We start from the raw sequence: 17,340 nt of genomic DNA, 5'->3' as shown, positions 1-17,340 counted from the left end.
AAGCGATGTGCTCTAGCACTATCTGAGTCAGAGCTATCTCCTCCACGCTAGCAATAGAGCTCCGGCAGAGGCAGCAGACCTTCTAGAGAGGGATTATTAGAACGTAATCTGGGGCTGCATAGCTAAAATGCAAGTCAGTATTTGACAACATCAAGGAAAACAACAAAATGTGTGTATTGACATTGTTTTGAGTTTATTACACATTTACCCAAACAAAAGACCAAAGTAAATTATTCTTAAAAGAAATATAAAATTCATAATGCTGACTGCAAACAAGACAGTTCTTCAACAGTCAAGTGCAAACGAAAAGGAAAAAGAGCACATTGCAGCCAAAATAAGTCAAGGACAGCAAACTCTACAATGTTTCACTAGAAGCAAATTCAATATGAATTCTGTAGTTATCGTCATTTAACCTGGCACCAACCAACGAGACTGAGCAGGAGTAGTTTCACACAGATCCATGATCCGGCGTCCATACAGTGGCTTCCGCACGCTGGAGCAAGTATTTGTGCATTTTGTGATAGCTGGTTGAGTGTTATTCCACTGTCCCTGTAATATCCTTGTTTTTCAGCCATGTGTGTTTACTAAGATGATCATATCTGATCTTGGTGTGGGGCCCCATCCTGCTGCTGTCATGTCAGCCTGATTGTTTAAAAGTGCTAAGGCATGAAACTCATGATTCAAAAGAAGTATATTGCACTGGTCGTGAGGTCTAATGACAGATTATAAAGTGTGTCTGGACAGCCAGTTTTGGTCAGAACATCTCAGGGAAGAAAGACACTGAAATGTCCAGACAATGAATTGTCACCTATCTCAGAGTTCCACGGATTTCATTGACTGACCAATGATTCTGTCTGTACCTGATAAGAGTGTCATGCTGGTCCCAAACTCAGTTGACCTGGGGTGAGTGGCAGACTCGGCTAAAAGAGAGAATGACCCTCTGTGGCAGTTTAGGATTATACATGCAACCACAATGGGTTTTCTCTGGCAGATGACTGGACCCATGAATCCAGTGTGAAGCAACAAAGGCTCAGCTTCTTTTGTAATTTTAAGAGACTTGGCGACCCATTATGTAGTCACTTGGCCACCTTGTAAAGTCATTTGAGCAGCTAGTTGACACATCAGACAGGAAAGATCCTAGTCAAGCGTGCAGAGAGAGGAAGGTCTGGTAGTCCAAGAGAAGTTGTTTCAATTCAAACGGGTCGACTAACCCTCTCTAAGACAGCCATAAGCTTAATTGCAACTAGTCAAGTCAACCTGACCTCAGTCATGATGCCACTCTCATGCATTTTGCATCCCCAGGTTTCTCCCACGTTATTAACAATACATTTCATTACAATTTTGAAGATATAAGGATGATAAATGCTCTTCACTTTGCACACACAGCGGTCACTTCCACAGATCACCAGTCTACCACACGAGACAAATGTAACTGGAAGAATGACTTGCTCTATCTTGAAGCCAGATGCCTTATTTCTTCCTCCAATTTCACAGCTTTGACAGTGACTGGATCACATCATTATCGTTGCCAAGACATCATTTATTGGCTAAAGCCATGTGGAATAGTCATGTTACCTTGGTTTTCAGGGTGAACTCATTGGTAAATCAGATACTCGCCTGTCTTGATGTGAGATCATGCTGCTACATCAAGAGCGATCCGGTGTAACTGCTTAAGACTTGCAACTCTGTGTCTTCAGACTGATCTTACCAGGTGCCATTAAAAACCAGTGTTCTGAACCATTAAAGAAGGGTATTTAACACACATCAACCGACAAAATGGTGATTACAGCACACTTACATGGCCTCAAAACTGTTTCTCCACAGCCAACAACTTACACTGGCAATGATGTGTGAAGTTTGGAATCTGTTAAGGTAGAAAATGCAGCAGGCCCTATTCTACTTGTGTTCAGTGATGAGAAACCAGCTGGACTTTTACAGACATTGAGACAGACAGAGAGAACCTGCCATGAATGCCAGTATTATTGTTCAATGTTAAAAAAAAAAAAAAAAGCTTGAAGTCTGTAATGTTAGGAGACAGCTGTGATGGTGATGGAGCACAGTGGACGTCAAGAGAGTCAGACATGGGCTACTTATCTATGGTCCCAAAACCTTTCCTGTTAAGATTCAAATAAATAGTCTTTAAGGCCACATCCTCCAAAACAACCCACAACATAGTTACAAGTTTATGCAAGGTTTTTGGCAGGGTCCAAAGTCCAGGCTTTCACCATCCCATCATGACATATATAAGTGGCTTCAGCTACGACAAATGGCTTCTGGTAGGAAGTTTACAACGCTTATAATACTAATGTCGCTTCAGCCTACGGGCGTCCCAGCAGACATAACCTCACTGATTGGCCGGGAGAAGGCCCTGCCTCTGGGCGTGCTCCAAGATGGCGTTGTAGCAGAAGTAATATTGGTCTGGGGTCTGGATGCTGAAGGCTCGCTGAGACCTCATGCGCCGCACCGTCTGGCACACATTCAGAGAGCCGACGTCCTGCAGCTGGGATAGGCAGATGTCCAGAGCACAGAATGTTCCTGTAACATGCAAGACCCAAATGATGAGCCACACAAATCAGTTCATGTTATCTGTTAGTAGCTTGGACATCACAGTAGAATCAAGCTGCTGTCATACTGTGAGGTTTAATATTCCGTCTTCTGTGCTTAATACATACACTAAATTAAACGAATCACTCTCTTCAAAACTTCAGTTTGTTCCTCGCTGTCCATTAAAACTAACTTTCCAACCAAATCTGGCCTTCACTAAAGTACTAAGTGTATGTCCAGGATAAGCAGAAAGCACCTGTGACCTCTGAAATTACCATAACCTCACCTATCAAAAACAAAATTGTCCACTGCCACTGCCAAATTTAGCTCATTGTCACTCATAAATTATTTCACAGATGTATAGTCATACTTAGGAACTCACCTGTTCTACCGATACCTGCACTACAGTGGACCACCATGGGGGGGCCCTGTGGGTGGCCAGTCCACTGGGCTCCCAAAGCATGAACCATTTTCTTCTGCTGTCTCTTAACAGCTCCCAGGAAGTCTATGAGCATCACAGCTGAGGAGGGGACGCCATAGTCAGGCCAACTGAGGTACTGAAAGTGACTGATCTGTCTCTGGTCACAAGTCTGGAACAGAAGAAACACTTCAAACATTCTCAAAAGCCACAGCTTTAGCAACCTGAGTCAGCGAATCACTGCAGAAACATTCAGGGTGACTTCAGCACTTAAGATCATCTCCTCTGACGCTAGAGCTGCACTGAAATTTTAGCCCAGGTAGACGTTTTGGGGCTTGATGACAGATAAACATAATTCAACCAATACATACTTACGCTACATACAACGCTACAGAAATGTTGTCTTCTTTCTCTGTATACTAAACAATTCAATGAAATTTTGTTTCCATATATGATCATAAATTACATTGTGATTCTGACAAATTACTCAGGAGTAGGTAAATTCGGGGCCTCTATCTTGTGATGTCACTGGTGGTACCAAATATAAAAATGTAAACAAACACAAATGTACTGTAATATCAGTGAATAGCAGTCTGTCAACAGCTAAGGAAGAAGAGCAGGTTCATGTGAACACAAGACGAATTTACTAAATAATTCTTTCCAGGCCAGTTTCAACATGGGAAGGGATCTAATGTTGATAGTGTTCTGAAGGTTTGTTTGGATTTACTTCTGTAAGATTTGCGATTGTAATCTGCATTCCGTTTGATCTCAGCCCTTTAAGCCTGTCTTAAGTCTTGTCTTGGTATGCGCTAGTCTTAGATTGGTCTCGGATTAGGTGGTCTTGACTACAACACTATTCACCAGCCTTGCCGGAACTACTGTCATGTTGTCATACCTCAGTGTTGTGCAGCTCCAGAGTTGTGTGGTTGTAGTGGGTGTGGTTGTCCACCTTCTGGTTCACCACTGCCATGTGTCCGTATACTTCCTGTCCTCCTTGTTCCAGAGGCCAGTACTGACCGCACTTTCTCCGACTGCCTTCGTCCGTCCTGCACATTTGCCTCATGAAGTCAGACACTTTGACATCAAAATATCAGCTATGACCACTATGACTGCCTTACCTGGTAGTCATAACAATGACCAGCACGTTTTGTTCCCAAACCATTCTCCAGAAGTCTCCAAAGGTTTTTTCTAGAGGCCCTAGAGGGAAAATTATAATGTATTAGTTGAAATCAGAAAAAGAAACTCAAAAGAAATGCGTTTATTCGAACGTAATGCATCTAATCGGAACGTAAGACACTATAACAGCAAGAGTTGAAACACAGAGAAACTACGTTTTTCACATGTGCTGGTGAAGTTCTACTGTGTCCTATTTCTACAGTAATGACAGTCCAGCGCAAAGCCTTTGTCGTCACATTTGTGGACTTACCTTGGGTGCCGATGTAGGCGTTTTTCTGTTTATAGCCGTCCATGAAGCTGGCATTGATGTAGTCTGACCTCTGGAGCAAGAAAGAAACAAAGCAACTTAACCTACATAAAGGCATTTACGCACTCATTTTCAATGGTGAGCATATGTCACGTAACTCATCGCATCCCACAAGTCAAGATAAAAACATCTGGCATTGGGTATGTGCCGTACCTGATAATTTCAACTAAGCAGTGGACCATTTTTGGAGTCCATTATCGAGACAAATTCACACTCAGCACACCTTAAACCACAGCATTATCCAACAGGATAATCTTATCAGAGATAAGATAATCTGGCGTTCGCCATCCTTGGTCAGAAAGGGGTAAAATCTGGACAATAACTGATAAATTATTGTGTCTACTCCGCTTTAGAGGCGCGCTGTCAAGGAGTTGTCTGTCTGATTAGAGCTGACCATGGATATACTGAAATATAGTGAGAGGACCCTGACCTCGTTCCTTCTCGGTTTCAAGCGGACTCTTGTGTGGTCAAGGCACAGCACATCACCATAGCGATTCCTCTCCTGATTGTAGACAGCTCTGTGGACGATGAGAGATGCATAAGAAAGCAGAGTCACGACAAACTTGGGGGTAAAAATGAATGTGCCATTTTAAGTCAGACTTTGAAGGACTCTGATTTTTCACATGTGAAACACAGCAGCATAGGACTGGTATTTGCCTTCACATAACATCTATGAAGCCATTGATCTAGCCATCTGTAGATCAACAATGGCTACTGTATTCATGTAATTGGGGCGTGCGTGCGTGCATGCGTCCGTCCGTCCATCCGTCCCTCCCTCCCTTCCCTCCTCCCCTGCTCCCCATTTGAGCACCCACTGACATACAGAAAAGTCAGCACCCATGGTTCTGTTGTGCAGTATCTTTCCCCAGTAGTCTGACCTTCGCAGTCCATGAAACTGGCATCACACCAGATAAACCAGTCACATGCTGTTGCAAAAAGGTGGTTGACCCCTGACTGAGGACCTTCTAGCTTTGAGATTGTAGTGCTAAGAAGATACTCCACTGAGCTGCATGCTTAAATTTGTAGATGAAATTGACGACTGTTGTAAAACACTGCAGGTAGAGCTTGACTTAAATTGCACTTTTCTCACATTGATATTTCATATAACATGTCACTTGATCCAGGCCGACACATCTTTCACTGAAGCTTAGTTGAGAAGGTTTCTCAGTAGTTACTGTAGACTATATTATAAGAAAGCTTAGCACAGTTCCCGCCTCATGTTATGAACACTAGTTTACTCTTTCAAATTAGCTGTCACTGTCACTATCATACAGGGAATAAAAAAACACAACCAGTGTTTCAACTGACAACAAAGAAAGGGCGGGCAGATGAGCTCTAACTCAGGGTGGAGCTAGTGAGTAAAGTATATGTGATACCTAAAGGCCAGTCCTCTGTTGCACCATTATATCTAGGACGTAGGGAAAGTGTGTGAAACCTTCTCTCATAGTGACTCACTGTGCACAGTGGAATGTTCCAGGTGGAAGTTCCCTACGCAACTCCTCATACTCCTGATGGACACCAGAGCGCTGCAGTCTGCCTAGGTGCATCATCAGCTCCTGCAGCCTCATGGACTCTGGCCCTGGGACGTGAACAGACGAGTCCTCCAGAGGAATCCCCACCAGCTCATCCACTGGGTCCACTCGGCCATTCTGACCCGCAAGAAGCTGCTGGTTCCAACTGAAGGCATCCAGTGAGAGCAGGCCACCGAGGTGCTGGGGGAGACAGTCTCTGGGAAGGTGCTGGCGGAGTTCTGCTGTTTTCACCATTTGAACCTGAAGTCAGAGATATCATTAGAAAGCTCTTGTATTCCTCAGACTGAAGACAAAGGAGTAACTCACCCTCTCTCGCAGTTTCTCCTTCAGCAGCAGGCTCAGGAGGTTGTAGGGAACACGGAACCAGACAGGAGCGCCAACAATCAACACCTTCTTCAGCCTGGCAGGGAAAGCACCCTGATGGACAAGGATTCGGGACGTCATCTTCATGAAACCATTACTATTCTGAGATCGAATAAAACTTTGTACTTTATTCATTTGTTCGTTTAGACACAAACTCTCACAGCGGCTATTACGTAATTATAAAGTGCCAACACACACTAACACTTTCATTTATACAGGAAGTAAAAATGGTTCAACTGTCATCAATCCATCTTCTTCAGAACAGAGCGCTCAATGACAGGTTTAGCAGAAACAAATTATACTGAGACACAATGGGGAGCATGAAAACTTATTTACCTGACCTTACAGTGAAGGTAATAATAAAATGAATACTAGGGATGCGACAAAATGAAAATTCTGAGCCGAAACAAATATGCCAATTATTAGTAATACTGCCTATGTCTGACTGGAAGACTGTGTGCTTAACTCACAAAAATTAATAGTTAAGATTCAAGCTTCAAATAGGAAATCAATTACAAAATTATGAAAATATTTGGTTACACTTAACGTAAAGGTCTCATGTATAATGCATTATTACTACATTCATAAGACATCATAGTGCACCTATAAGGCTTCAAAGAAGATGTCATGAATGTTCATAAACATGTATGACAAGGAGGAAGACTTATCTTATTTCCAATTACATTATACTAAGATTGTACTTGTCGTTGTCTTCGCTCCGCTGCATTTAAAGGAGTAGCATCAGCTATAGATCAGAGGACCATCAGAGGAGCTGTTCACTGTAGTTAGTTGCTCAAAGGGGGCAAGAAGAGAGATAACATTCCCTATTAAGACCCACAGATCCCACATGACTGTTGCAAGGAACTAGCTATCAGCGCTGCTTGCAGCAAAGACTTGCTTATTGTAGCGTGTTATAAGTACAGTGCAACCTGTTCTAGTAGCATCTTAACAAATGACTCGTTGGTCTTGGTCAGATGTATTGAAATCCCTCCATGCCATAGAACTGTTGCCTCTAGCCAGATGGCTTTTTGCTTGCTCCACCACGTCTGGTGTCTGACATGCTGTTTTGGGTTTAATAGCCTCTTTTTAGTCATTTTTGGCTGAAAAACCTAATCATTTAGGTCACATTTAGCTTGAGATGAATATTCATGAACGAAAACCCTGTAAATAAACATCAACAACAGCTGAAAATACTACGCACTCTGGCAACAGACACCATGAATGATTTCTCAGTGAGGGATTTATGGAGCAAAAAAAGGATCCCACATGTTGGAAACCCACAACAAATCCAATCCTATTTGGCCAGTTTTGAGCGTTAACAAACTCCTATCACTAACAAGTACCTTGAGCAGGTTCAGGATCTTCTTGCTGAGGTCCAGCTCAAAGTTTGTGTAGTTGGATCCGGCCATGTCGTAGATGAACACCAGACCATTTCTCTGAGTCTCAAAGCTGCCAGTCAGAAATAAAGAGTTAGCCATTATTCAACAATCAAACTTCTATCAGAAATGCTAACTGTGACTCACAATAAGATGCAAATAAATAACCGAATTGTTTAGATTCAGATTCAGATTAATCTCTTATTTTCAGCTTGTAAGGGATCCTTTTAATTTATCGTAGTATAAAACAATTTTATATAATAACGTGACTTTCAGTTGAATAACGAGAGAATGAAGCTTTAACTTTTTTTCCATAAAAGCACATATAAACCATCAGCAAGCCAAAGTCATGTCAGTATGAATACTCAGGGTGCTGGTACCTGGCTGCACGGTACAGCAGTGATCTATTGAATGGAATCTCTGGTGTCCACTGAAGTGTTTTCTCATTGCAAGGTTAATGTCCCCATAATTACAAACTTAAAATCACTTGCAGCAAAAGCTCCACTTCTTCAGTCGAAACGAGCTGATAGGTATCACTCCAACATACGTCCAACATCACAGCTTATTATGATCTGGAGGCACAGGAGTGTGCGGGTCTTTTTCCCCTGACTTCTCTGAAAATACACTGCCACTCAAGGACTAGGCAGTTATTACACTGACATCACCCATTTATACTGAGGCGAAGAGCAATAAGTTCCTCGCATCCAGTCGTTTTCAGTGGTGCCTTCACTTGGTAGATGTAGCCAAGCAAACAAGGGCCACAACATTCATGCTCACACTGACTCCCATAATGTCCTGTAATAAATGCAGTGTATTCTAGACTTGGGATAGATACATCAGAAATCCACACATCAGTAGGAATGACAAAAAAAGAGGCTATGCATTATCACCATAAACTTCATGTAGTTTCTCCAAATTGTCACACTGAATGTCATGAAGCCTTCACACACTTCATTGTGTTATACTGTATGAGATTTCAAACTTTTCTATGAGGGAACAGTTAAAATGATTTCTCCACCATTGTATAACAAATATTCCAATAGCAAATGTTTTTTTGTATTATCCCCATATTTGTTTATTATTTGACTGCTTCAAACAGTTGGAAGAAACTAATATGCGTTTACAGTTTTCAAAATTATTTTATTCTTGATTGGTTCAACTTTAGGCAGCATTCAGAATCAGTCAAAACAAGCCATTCTTATATCACAGATATTAACTTTGGATTCATGATTTAATTGTGAAATTGTGCAGTAAGTATTGCATGTGACATCAGAAAATGAGCTTATTACTCTTCTTGCATTTGAACATGAACAGATCAGTACCTCTCCACGGCCCGGTCCAGGAGGTAGAAGAGCGCCTGCAGCACCACGTGGTTCCCAGTCTTATTGGGATGATGAAGCTTGGCTGTGTACAGGGCGATGGAGGCTCCTGTTGGATCCCGAGCATTCTGAGAAACACAGAAACATGAGACCACAAACACAGGGTTTTGCACCCACACCCTGTGGGAAGCCCTCTCCAAGCCTGCGGCACTTCATGTGTTGGATTCATTGACTTGAGTGTGTTCCACAGATGGCTGTGAGTGGACTCATTACAGAAACTATGCAGGATGATTAACAAACACTGGGTGGCGCTGCAGCTCACACAGCCTAACTATAGGAGGGGCCACTATTTCCTAGAATGTTCCATCAGAACTTGGCAGTCTTCAGGGACCACCTGAAAGCACGGTTTGAGTCTCTTTGTCAGCAAACGTGTGTCCGTCCTCACAGACTTAAAATAGTCCAGACAGGATGTGGGAGACAGGGACACTGTGGCGGCACAAAACACACAACCAGCAACACGCAGCGAGAGGGAGAGACACCAATCACCCCTGTGTATGTGTATGGCTCATGTCCTGTGTATACACGTGTCTATGACCTGTGTGTGTTTTTGAGGTTGTTTCTGTAGTTTGTGTGTATGTTGTTGACACACTACACATCTCGAGCCTAAGGGTTTTGTTTGTGTTCAACAGAGCAGCAGTCCGACTAGATTGATGAGCGATTCTCCTACCAGAACCGTGAACTTCCCACTCAGCAGCTCAGAGCGCAGAGGTTCCTCCTGTGGCTGCAGTCGCACGATTCCTTCTTTCAGGCGAGTTTCCTGCATTGACACAAGACAGAACCTCAGAAACAGAGGCTTATGAGGAGGCCTGACTTCTACAGCTCCTTATTATCCGATTAGAAGTTACTCTTTTGCTAAACAATGAGGAAATATGTGTAGAAGAACATGTAGAAGAGGGCTGTGCAAGAACCAGAAGTGTGAACCCTATTACCGCTTCCTCTATCAGCTGATCGGCATAGATAACAAATATTTCAGTCCAACACCACTGACCACAGTGTGCAACACTGTTTCACAGAGAACTGGAATGAAGACATGAGCGCAGAAAACAGACAATCTGATGATTCTCACGAGACGCCTGCAAACGGAAAGAAAACTGTCCTGGTCCACACATTTTTATGACAAAGATTACATTTTCATTGATCAATGTTTCTCAATGTATATTGTATTACTTTATGCAATTCAATATTTCTTTCAAACAATTTCTTTATATTTCCCATTCAGGGCTCAGGTCATCAAACCATTGATTAAACACGAATAAGAACATGTCAACTGAAACACACTCATGACCAACTCAGGACAAGCTTTGACACCCACTGGAAGACAATGAAGCATTCATTATTTACAACTGTTAGTCTGGGTCAGAACCCTACCATACTCACATGAGCTCTTATGATTAAATGGTGCAACAGAACAAGAGCTCTAGGTTCATGTGATTCAACTGTACGACTCCTGTGCCATGAACACGGAGACAGAAACCATCAAATCCGCCACCGTTTTCTGTCAGAAGGTTTGCGTACATGGGGTCAGTACGGCATTGATGCACATGTGCGACACTTACCACCTGGAGGTGGCGTGGTCCCGTGCCACTTCAGTGAAAGAAATGGACGCCCTCAAATGCTTTTTGAGTGGGGCAAGGCTCATGGCAGGAGCCATGCTTTGGATTTTTAATAAACACGAATAGACCAACACAGAAAGCCAAAGCAAGTCTGCATGAAAGCCCAATGTCCTTACAATAACACACTTATCAGTAAAAATAGCTTGCAGCAAGTCTCACTTTACCATAAGCCCAATCACGCTGATGCGCATTGTCCTGTCAGTGTGCATTCTACATCATTATTTTGATATGGACATATGCAGAGCGCCCACTTTGTTGGCTGTTCTTCCATTAATTCCCTAAAAACACAACAGCTGCTTCACAGCCAGGCATAGTTAAAGTTCTAGGCTATCACGCTTTCTTCTCAGCTTACAGTGGGAGATTTGATGGCCAGGTGCGTTGGTTGGATGATGGATCGCTGTAACAGTGTGCAAGACCTTGGCGGTCATATAAAGACTGCTTGTAAAAGTTTGAAATACTGAATTCAGCAACTAGTACACTACATTGAGGGGAGAAAATTCAATGTCAGTCACTTGTCAAATCTAAGTTTCAGTGAATAATTATGTAATATATTGAAAAAAATTATAGAATGGGTATTCACATATATTAAATATACTGACAGCAGTAAAATAAAAAAATACATTATTATTATTGTTATTTTTTAGGTCATTCAAGATTATGTTTTGGGCTGGCAGGATATGCTTTTGTCCAGATTTAATTTTTTTTCCTGATACTTTGGTGTAGATTCAATTAACATTGCAATTCTGATTCATTAATGAAGACATTTGATCATTTTGGTCAGTTGCGGCAGGAGAGAGATCCACGTCTCATAACGTGGAGAAAAAGTCTGAGGAGAAATATTAATATTTAATACTATCAGGAAAAAAATCAAAATCTAATTGTTTCCTCACCCCTAGTTATTTTCGTTTAGTTTTAGTCAACCAAAATTGTAGTCTGTCTTAAGAAATGGAATCCTATTGAAGTGTGTCCCTACAAAATGAGCCCAGAAACTCAAAATGCAGACAATAACTTCACCAACTTATGACAAAAAACTTGCTCTGTGTTCAACAGGGGTCCAATGTCATTTTGCTGTTCCGAATTTCATTCATCATCTGCACTTTTAACCCAGGTGTGTTTTACATCAGCAGTTTAACAGTTAGTCCACTATGGTTTTTCTCACCCTATAGCTGTGAAAGAGCTCGATTGCTCTGAGGACATCAAATTTCCGAGCCATGAGGAACTTGACGGCCAGATCTCGGGACAGGGGGGACACGCCATGCTGACTGGTCCACTTGTTGATTTCCTCCAGAAACTGCTTGGTAGCCTGCAAGTACACACTTGTGGTCAGAAAAACATAATTTGAACCCAAAGTCTGCTATGGAGGAGGTGGAACTAGAGCTGACAGGTGCCTCATGTAACTTCATACTTGGCATGGATATATGCCGCGGAAGGCAAAACGTGCTTCAATTGAAAACCTAATGTATCAACATGCAGCCCTGGAGGCTGCCTTCAGCATCAGCATGGGACACAAAAGTGTACTTTCCTAATGTCAATATAAAACGCCACAGGAGTGAGGAGAAGTTGCCCAATAGATGGATTGATGAAAGTGTGAGCTGTGTTTCGCCAGGGGGAATACGAATCAGCAGTTTGAAAGTGACAGAGGAGTGAGGTTTATACCGCGCTATATAGCGCACTGGTGAGGGGACTATCCTGATGGGCACAGTGTTACATCCTTTCAGTCTTCCTGTCTCACCCCCTTTACATTCCATCCCCCCCTCAAGGCATCACAGATTAGCACGCAGAAGGTGACAGAGGAGGCAGTGAAAGGTCCAAAAGACTGCTGGCCTCAGAGGGAGGGAGTAGTGTCAGATCTGAGGCAGGAAGTCAACTTGTAGGATTCCTCAACTCTAAATGGAAACAAAACTGGTAGTGATGAGGGCAATGGGACTGAAGACAGAATGCTCCTGTTTGAGTGCTGGGGAGCCACACACATAAAAAAAAAAGCGCTGAGATTTTAACATGCAGGAGGTGAGCGGCAGCTGCACCTGCTGATGGTTCCCACAGATGAGTCCATGCCATTCTGGAAGGCATGGACACACTAAACAGTTCATCTCTGTCATCAGGGACTGAAACAATATTAATACACATCACTGTGTATATGCGTGTTCTTACTTTGTGTACCACTGGTAAAAGTCCAAATAACGTGTGTCAGCCTATCTCCATAAGTCTTTTTAATCTCTTGAGAGGGTAAACATCAAATATTTTTCCTAGGATGAGAGGACTTTAAAACACCCAGAGACAAAACTGCAGCACTGTAAAACAATGCACACAATGACAGAAACGTGTAGACATTATTGCCCAATTTCTTTGGAACATTGGATTTTAATGATAATCATTTGGAACAAAATTGTTCCTAATGTTTCTAATGACGAGACATAGCTAGAACTTTAAATGCTTCCCCACACTGAGCTTTATCTACCTAATTTTGACTGCATAATATCACTGAGTGCATGTGTTGTACTACCACATGCTGTCATGTGGTAGTACAACACATGCACGCACACACAAGAGATGAAAATGGGCTCACTGAAGCCTTTCATGTGAAGAATCGAAATTGATAGCACGGTAATATTGGGAGCATTCATGAACCCAGAAGTAACTACTGAATACAACCCAACGCCCTGAAAGATTTCATTGAAAAACCTTGAGTTATTATTCTGTATAAGTGCACAAGATCAATTGCTCATGCTCAGCCTGTGACAGTGGTGGATAAACCAAGTGCTCCATTCCTCACACTGGAATGTTACGTATTTGTTATCGTTTTATTTACTGCCTCACTTTATTTTTAAAACAAAATACTGCTGTATTCACAGATATTGTTTATCAATAAAGCACGTTTTAAATATTAAAAGTGTGTTCTGTCAGTTACAAAAATAAATAAATATATTTTGTATCACAGGTTAGACTTTTCAAAGATCAGTGAAGAAAATTGTGACAGAGCATCACAAAAAACTGTGTTGTGTATATTCTCATATCAATACATTTAAGTTGTTTTCTAATTTGTACATTAGTTTTACATAAAATAAAACCTCAAAAAATAAAATGGAATTGGGGAAAAACAAGATATGCTTTATGGTGACTTTGATAGTTCATTACTATAGAGATGGCTTCACTTCACTATTTGATAGCCAAACAGGAGGTTTATGACAGCATTCTTGCTCTATTTCAGGCCACTGCTTCCTGTGTGCACACGTAACACAAGCATATGACGGACACACATGCCCTCTGAAACACATGGTCTCCCCCAGAGCCCAATGGAAATGCTTTTAGCAGTTGCTACACTCACACACAGCCTTACACACACAAACCAAGTCTAGCAACACTCACACGGCTGTGGATGTAATAAGGGCGTCCCATGGCCTCACAGAGGCCCGGCCTGCCACAGGAAATGGAGTAGTCAGATAAGACTTGCTGCCAGATGATGTGAAGACTGAAGAGAAGCAGAACAGACGACACAGAGTGCCCAGAAGAATGTGCAGGATCCTAACGGCAAAACTCTTTATTTGCTACCTCAATAGGTTTACAGAAAGTTCCTCAATAAAATGCGACTGAAATCGGAAAACCATCCACAATGACCTTGCAGTAGAAAAAGTCAGTTTTCCAATGAGGGGAAGAGAGTGTGAAGGCAGTCCCAGACACTGGCTTAAAGGCAACTAACACATGCCGAAAACATCAAGTGATTTATCTGGCACTTTCTCCGTCAAGACAGAGACAGCGGCGGAATAGCTTAGATGCTATTGGAGTTATCACCCAGTGACTGGAAGGTTGTCAGTTCCAAGATATCTTCCCCGTAGCTACTCTTCAGAAATACTCATCAAAGCTTGGATTGTCCTTCATGGGTCGCTGTGGCAACCATATTTACTTGTGTCAGCAATGTGTAGTTCTTCTCTGCGAGTGACACCACTGTCAAGATTCTTCACACCTCCACTCAGGCCATCTGCTCATGCCTGGTAGTGTTCTGAATGATGGGTGTGATAACCTCAGCAATTGAGCTTGAAGAATGACATGAACACAAAATGATACATACTGTGTGTCATATATTGCAAAAAAGAGGATCACGATGCATTAGCATGAGACTTTGCCATTAACTCACAATGACAACTCCTATTGCCTTATCGAACGAACAGTTTATGTTCTCTCCATCATTTGCCTCAAATCAATCAAGTGCAATTTATGTGTTCAATATTGCTTAAATAAAGGCAGAGACCACTCAAGTGCACATGCGTGACCGATCAGTCCTATCTGAGACTGGAGATATACGAGTGTGTGTCAGCAGCTGTGTGTGTTAGTTAAGGTGATGTTGTGGTGTGGAGTGTCTCATGTTGTGCCGGAGAATTAAAGTGAAATACATGACACTAGTTTAGTTAGCTAAGGTACAACAATGTGAAACGCTGAACAAACCAACTTTAAATCGTGTTGATCATGGCTCTGATGCACACCGCAACTGAAAACACTCATCTGCATTGAATAAATCAAACACGCCTCAGTCCCTGTCGTTGCGAATATAATTATTGAGCCTTTAATTTACTAAGAATATGCTTATAAACCGTGATCATGTCCACTCCTCAGCAGAGCAGCGGCCCCTGATGAAGACATGCAGGTGCGGCTGGCAATGTTTACATGTGGAAGAATGGTGAAAGTGCTGTGGAGATTCTTTCCCTTTCAAAAAGGGAATTCTGGGGTTATTTTGGCTTTTATAAAATTGCAGACCGAAGTGTTAGGAAAGTGTTGATAAATTAAAAGGAAAAAGTATCTTTGATACATCCTATACAGAACAATTTACCTACACTGGTGTCTGAATTTTACGGCTCTTTTGTTATTTTCTTCATTATTAACCTTGAGTTTTGAAGGGGATTTTTCATTCAGAATGTTTCTCTCTTTCCATTAAATATCACATAAATCCTGACTGACAGCAACAGGCATGCTTAGAAGCACTGTAATAAAAAATATTTTATTCAACATTTTAGCTTAAACCTTTCATACCGATTTGACAGATGGAAAGAAGAAAAAGCCCAATGACCCATGGCAGAAACCGTACCTTTTCTGCAACAGGGAACGTCATGGGGCGCACTAAACAGGGGCGAACTGAAGGACGGGCTCTGATTTCCTGCATGACAGGAGGCAGCCCCGGTCTCTTCTCTCCCTACTCGCCGCCTGGCAGGAGCGCTCACCACAGCAGACCGCAACACAAGGCTTGTCAGTATTAGGTGGGTGGTCATCGCGTTATGAGTATGACCAACCTTTCACCCACGTAGGAGAGGGATCTAGGTCTGTTTCGCAACTGCGGAAGGAGACCAAGTGGCAGTGATGCAAACAGAGCTACACCGCGCCAGAAGAAAGAGGGGAAAAATCGATGCTTGGTTTCCGCTGCGGACCTGGTTTGACCCGTGACAGCCCCGAGGCACTGGGCCGTGTGTGATCCCGTGTGTGGAAGTACAAATGCATTCAAGAGTGTTGAAGAGTTTTAAAAGGCCTACCTGTTCTTCCTCAGCAGACAGAGTAGCTGCCATGATTCCCGTTCACCTCCTGTTCACACACGTCGTTCTCATCAAGATGGCGAGTGAAAAAGCTGCTGGGATCGTCTCTCTTACGGTTCAATCATCGGGTTCAGATATTTCCTCGCAGTCCTCCTACGAAGATGGGAGCTCGGTACTTAGCTCTAGCAGCCCATGCAGTCTGTCGAGGAAAAGACAGAAGATAGCGCTGGATTCGGGCGAGAAAAAGCGGTGGGCAGCAGGGGAATCGGAGTCAAGCTGGTGGCTCCAGCTTCTTCTTCAGGCTGACCCGTCACGGCTCACAGAGCTGCACATTTGGCCGAGCCATGAATCACAAGTTTCCAGCGCAGATCTTCGCCCCCAGTGCTCACGTTTGGAGACTTCCTGCGTGTGTCGCTCTGCTCCCTGGTGGTCAGTACCTGTAAATCACCAAGCCTTCATATGAGGAACACAGGATGATCCGCTCTGGCTGGTCAAATGCAGCTCTGCAGAAGGTCATCCCACTGAATGATTATCGATTCTAGAATTGGCGTTCAGTCATTTAAGCCCTAGTTTGCAACGACATATAATATTGGCTAATGTATTTTAGCTGTTAAATGTCTTACTTTTGCGCCTCTGGAACCATCTATCCACAGTGACGTCTGTAATTTAACAATGAATATTACGCATAAATACAACAACAGAACATACTAAAGTTGACTTTCAAAATATAAAAATGGCTTCGACCTTTCTTTTAAAACACTTTAATTGCGTTGTTTTACATTGGTTTAAGATCAAGTTTAAGTTAAAGTTCAAGATCAGTTGTTTTTCCCAGATTCAATTCTTCATCTTCACCCATCACGGAGTGCAACAGCAGGTCATTCGGCGCCACCTTGGTCACATCTGTCCTCTTCATGTCGCCTTTCCTGCATTTATGAATCTCATTGGTTGATTGGTTTGTTCCATTTCTTTCTTCTAATTGTTAATTCTCTTTTAATAATCCAAGAGGACAATATAATCAAACAAATTATCATCCCACATTAGTTGCTTCCATTCTAGGTCCTTTTAGTGTCTAAAAAAAGACAACATGAAAGTATATGAGATAATGATATTAACCTT

The 17,340-nt window shown here is 42.4% G+C and overlaps 1 protein-coding gene across 2 annotated transcripts; it reads right to left on the bottom strand.

Moving 5' to 3' along the window:
- Positions 1-170: 170 nt before the first annotated feature.
- On the bottom strand, positions 171-16,711 carry ptpn9a (protein tyrosine phosphatase non-receptor type 9a). Of its 2 annotated transcripts, none has more exons than XM_053886154.1 (13): positions 16,225-16,711; positions 11,868-12,011; positions 9,763-9,852; positions 9,039-9,163; positions 7,684-7,789; positions 6,284-6,394; positions 5,901-6,217; positions 4,876-4,963; positions 4,389-4,458; positions 4,081-4,159; positions 3,858-4,008; positions 2,927-3,134; positions 171-2,535 (listed from the first exon to the last, which is right to left on the bottom strand). In XM_053886154.1, exons 1-13 carry the CDS (start codon positions 16,255-16,257, stop codon positions 2,345-2,347), a joined length of 1,713 nt encoding a protein of 570 aa, XP_053742129.1. In that variant the 5' UTR covers positions 16,258-16,711; the 3' UTR covers positions 171-2,344. The 2 variants fall into 2 exon arrangements, with proteins under 2 accessions (XP_053742129.1, XP_053742130.1); XM_053886155.1 differs by lacking the exon at positions 16,225-16,711 and adding an exon at positions 14,075-16,171.
- Positions 16,712-17,340: the final 629 nt, after the last annotated feature.

Source organism: Synchiropus splendidus, chromosome 14 (genome assembly GCF_027744825.2).
Source record: "Synchiropus splendidus isolate RoL2022-P1 chromosome 14, RoL_Sspl_1.0, whole genome shotgun sequence".
In the NCBI taxonomy this organism is placed as follows: domain Eukaryota; kingdom Metazoa; phylum Chordata; class Actinopteri; order Syngnathiformes; family Callionymidae; genus Synchiropus; species Synchiropus splendidus.
Note: the sequence above shows the minus strand (reverse complement) of the source record. Positions and strands in the feature narration are given on the sequence as shown.

Bases quoted from the DNA above. Each gene is read 5' to 3' on its own strand.
- ptpn9a (XM_053886154.1), bottom strand. From the start codon at position 16,257: ATGGCAGCTACTCTGTCTGCTGAGGAAGAACAG. The intron at 12,012-16,224 runs GTAGGCCTTTTA...GTGTACTTGCAG, and splicing joins TGTCTGCTGAGGAAGAACAG to GCTACCAAGCAGTTTCTGGA. The intron at 2,536-2,926 runs GTGAGTTCCTAA...TGCATGTTACAG, and splicing joins TGCAGGTATCGGTAGAACAG to GAACATTCTGTGCTCTGGAC.